The sequence below is a fragment of the Danio rerio genome, chromosome 24 (assembly GCF_052040795.2).
Source record: "Danio rerio strain M-AB ecotype USA chromosome 24, GRCz13ab, whole genome shotgun sequence".
Lineage (NCBI taxonomy): Eukaryota > Metazoa > Chordata > Actinopteri > Cypriniformes > Danionidae > Danio > Danio rerio.
The window spans coordinates 41,617,501-41,622,500 of record NC_141044.1 but is presented as its reverse complement, the minus strand read 5'-3'; the positions used below and the strand labels follow the sequence as shown (position 1 = coordinate 41,622,500).

General features: G+C 31.9%; 1 protein-coding gene across 6 annotated transcripts in view; it reads left to right on the top strand.

The window, feature by feature from the left end:
* The window catches only part of ntn2 (netrin 2), a 70,280-nt gene that overhangs the window by 54,241 nt on the left and 11,039 nt on the right, over positions 1-5,000 (top strand). For all 6 annotated transcript variants that reach the window (NM_001441904.2, NM_001037415.4, NM_001441903.2 and 3 more), the window contains 2 exon segments: positions 19-207; positions 4,717-4,866. In NM_001441904.2, coding sequence (NP_001428833.1) covers positions 19-207; positions 4,717-4,866 — 339 coding nt within the window.

Genomic DNA, 5,000 nt, shown 5'->3' with positions numbered 1-5,000 from the left:
GTGTGTGTTTCTTTATAGCGTGTAACTGTAACCTTCATGCGCGGCGCTGTCGCTTTAACATGGAGTTGTACAAGCTGTCAGGCCGAAAGAGTGGAGGAGTGTGTATGAACTGCAGACACAACACTGCTGGACGCCACTGCCATTACTGCAAAGAGGGATTCTATAGGGACATGGGCAAAGCCATCACACACCGACGGGCATGCAAAGGTAACACGCGCACAAACACGCAGGCTTGTTTCTCTGTCTTAGTGAAGACATTACATTGACTTCCATTGTTTCTATATAAGGTTACAGTTTTTTCAAGTGCTTACACACTACAATTTTAATTTTCCCACAATTAGCTCAATCTTAGACTTTTACCACCATCTATGGACTGTTTAATTTGTTTTGCATCCTGAAAACTGCCGACAAATATGACTTCATAACTTTTCTCTGTGGCATAAGAGTCTCTCATGTTTATTTTCTGACTCTGGCTTGTAAACACACTGTTTATGAATGGGTTAAATGGGTATTAATGTGTGTCAAATGTTTTCCGCGCTGTATTTTCCACATGAAATCAGTAGCACACAAATATATAAATTAGAGTCTAAAAATAGAGGCGAGTTGAATAAAAGCGCACGGAGCCCGCTGTGTGTTGGATGGGCTGTACATGAAGCTCATATATCATCCTCCGTCACTGCGGCCAAAGCAAACACAGCCGGGGAAGAAAACACACATCAGAGGCTGCGCGCATTAAAACATCCCTCTTCTTGTAAGTCGAGAAATTCTGGAGGGAAAAGTCGATATAAGTAAGTGGAGGGTTTTCTATAACGTTGAATTACAGGCAGTGCAAAACCTCTGCTTCCCAAAGCTGATCAATTTATGTATGTATATATGTATGTATGTATGTATGTATGTATGTATGTATGTATGTATGTATGTATGTATGTATGTATGTATGTATTTATGTATTTATTCATTTGTTTATTTAATCTTAATTTTTATTTTATTTTATTGTTTACTTATTTATTTACCTAATTATTTACTCATATACTTATTTTCCTGATTTTTAATTGACCTTATTTACCTGATTGTTGTAGTATTACTTATATACTTATGTACTTACTTATTTAATTATTTATTTTGTTTACTTATTTACTTATGCATTTATTTACTTATATATTTACTTATTTACGTATCTATTTACTTATTTACCTAATGATTTCCTTACTTATTGATTTAATTTTTACTTATTTACCTACGTATTTACTTATTTGTTTACTAATTTATTTACTTGTTTACTTAATTATTTACTTAATTGTTTACTTATTTAACTATTTATTTACTTATTTACTTACTTATTTACTTAATTATTTACACACTTTTACTTATTTACATACTTTTTACTTAATTATTTACTTATTTATTTTGTTTACTTATTTACTTATGCACTTATTTACTTATCTATTTACTTATTTACTTACTTATTTAATTAATTATTTACTTATTTACTTGTTTACTTATTTACTTAATTATTTACTTGTTTACTCATTTACTTATTTACCTACTTATTTACTTAATTTTTTACATACTTTTTACTTATTTATCTACTTATTTACTTTACCTTATTTACTTATTTATTTACTTGTTTACTCATTTATTTACATACTTTTTACTTATTTAATTAATTATTTAGATACTTTTACTTATTTATTTGTTTGTTTATTTATTTACTTATATACTTACTTATTTACCTACTTATTTACTTATTTCTTTACAAACTTTTTCTTACTTATTTACTTAATATTTACTTAATTTTTTACTGATTTACTTAATTATTTACCTTTGTTTACTTCAATTATTTACTTATTTATTTACTTATTTACTTAATTGATCACTTATTTATTTACTTAATAACTTGTTTACTTATTTAATCATATACTTAATTATTTACTTATTTATTCACTTATTAACCTGTTTACTTATTTACTCAAATACTTACTTATTTACTTATTTATTTACATACTTTTTACTTATTTCCCTACTTATTTACTTGTTTACTTATTTACTTACTTATTTACTTACCTATTTAGTTATTTATTTACATACTTTTGTACTTACTTACTTACCTACCTACCTACTTACACAGGAAAATCTCATAAAGATACAAAATCTCGTCTACCAAAGAGTCCTGGTCAAGGCAGGCCAGACAGGTCAAAGAAATCACAACACATAGGGACAGTGAGTGTGTGTGTGTGTGTGTGTGTGTGTGTGTGTGTGTGTGTGTGTGTGTGTGTGTGTGTGTGTGTGTGTGTGTGTGTGTGTGTGTGTGTGTGTGTGTGTGTGTGTGTGCGTGCGTGCGTGAATGTGTGTGTGTATGTGCGTGCCTGCGTGCGTCTTAGTATGAGTGTATGTGTGTGTGTGTGTGTGTGTGTGTGTGTGTGTGTGTGTGAGTAGGAGTGTGTGTCTAGGTATGAGTGTATAAGTGTGCATGTGTGTGTGCGAGTATAAGTCAGGAGCTCTTTTGTTGTGTTGCCAGTGTTAATTTGATAACGTCCATGTTGAGTGCTGAGACCTCGTATCAGTGTTACTGCGATACAGCACCTGAGAATTCCGCACATTCCACATACACACACACACACACACACACACGCACACACACACACACACACACACACACACACACACAGATGAAGTCACAGCTCAGTCTCTGGATCTTCCAGCTCTCACCTGCAGCCTCCTCAGCTGTTCAGTCTGTATCTGTGTGTGTGTTTGAGAGTCTCGACACAGAAAGGAAACGCACATTCTTGAGTCAGTACACATAGCAATTGTAGACGTGATCAAACAAAATGTTATTTCATATTTAACACAACAGTTAACATTATTTTATCTGCTCTAAGTCACCTCAATCGTATACCAGCACTTTATTTATTTATACATTTTTACATTTCTTTTTAAACACTCCTGCCCTGTTACCCCAAAATTGCAATTCTGACATTAATTACTCACTCTTTACTTGTTCCATACCTTTATCACTATCTTTCTTCTATTTATAAAATAAAATTAAATTAAAGAAAAAATAAAATTAAAGAAAAATTCAATTCAATTCAATTCAATAAAAAAATTTATTAAATAAAAAAAATGTAAACTTAAAAATAAAATTAAAAAAAATTTAAATAAAAAAATTAAAGAAATAAAATAAATTTTTTTTAAAAAAATTATTAAAGAAAAATTTAAATTAAATAAAAAATTAATTAAAAATAATTAAATTATATAAAAAATAAAATAAAAAATAAAATAAAAAAATTATCAAATAAAACATTTAATTAAATTAAATATATTTTTAAATAATAAAATAAAAAATTTAATTAAATTAAAAATGAAATTAAATAATAAATGAAATAAAATAAGATTAAATAAAAAATTAAATACAAATAAAAATAAAATTTAAAATAAAATAAGAAATGACTTAAAATAAAAAAATAAAATAAAATATATTTTTAAATAAAATAAAATAAAAAATATAAAATGAAATAAAAAATATAATTAATTAAATTTAAAATAAAATTAAATACCATAAAAAATAATTAATTTAAATTAAAAATATATAAAACAGTAGTAAAAATTAAAGAAAAAAAAATGTAATTAAATTAAATTAAAAAAAAAGTAAAATAAAATAAATATAAGATATTTAGAAGAATGTTGGAAACCGGTAACCATTGACTTCCATAGTATTCAATTTTCCTTCTATTGAAGTCAATGTTTACAGGTTTTCAGCTTTTTTCGAATTATCTTCTTTTAATAAAGAATAATATAAAGAAAAGAATGAGACGGGAACAAGTGAGCAAACAATGACAGAATGGACATTTTAAACAAACTGTCCCTTTAATTGCCCATCGTTGCCAACCTTTAAAATATTTGACTGTTGTTTGCAGTAGTTTTTACAGTCATGCACAACAAATGTCCGAATGTCTTTTTTCTACTGTAATGTGAGTCCAGTGTGAGCGCTGGAGTCTGTCACGGTGTGTATGAAAGCTGTTTTCCATGCTGTGACTCTGTTTGTTGTTGTGTGTGAGTTTGGTTACTATGTGTAATTCCTGTAATACAGCTCATAATGTAATCGAGCACTGAGCCATCTGACTCTGTAAATGAGATAGAGCAGTGTGTGTGTGTGTGTGTGTGTGTGTGTCTGAGTGTAAGAGTGTTTGTGAGTGTATGTTGGACTATGTGTTTGTCTGAGTCTGTGCATACGAGTGTGTTTATGTGTGTGTGTGAAAATTAAATACAAAGGGTGGCGAGGTGGCTCAATGGGTAGCGCTGTCACCTCACAGCAAGAAGGTCGCTGGTTCGAACCCCGGCTGGGTCATTTCTGTGTGGAGATTGCATGTTCTCCCCGTGTTGGTGTGGGCTTCCTCAGTTTCCCCCACAGTCCAAATACATACGCTAGAGGTGAATTGGGTGTGTATATGTGTGAATGAGTGTATGGGTGTTTTCCAGTCATGAGTTGCAGCTGGAAGGGCATCTGCTGCGTAAAACATATGCTGGATAAGTTGGCGGTTCATTCCGCTGTGGCAACCCCTGATGAATTAAGGGTGTGTGTGACAGATTGAATGTCATGGCAGTGTTTACGGCTCCAGACGGGACTCAGGCCATTATTTGGACCTCCATCCTGCTTGTGTGCCAGAGCTGATCACTCTCTCTCTCTCTCTCTCTCTCTCTCTCTCTCTCTCTCTTCAGCATGTGACTGCCATCCGGTGGGAGCTGCAGGTAAGACGTGTAACCAGACGACGGGTCAGTGCCCGTGTAAAGACGGAGTGACCGGCATCACCTGTAACCGCTGTGCTAAAGGCTATCAGCAGAGTCGATCGCCCGTCGCCCCGTGCATCAGTGAGTCACACACACCTAATGTTTCTCATTACATGAAGACTTCTTCGACAAAGACTATCCCTAATACTCAATCCTGTCCCCAACCCTGACAGAAAGCCATCTGCATATAAAGACAAAATTCAATTCATGTAGCA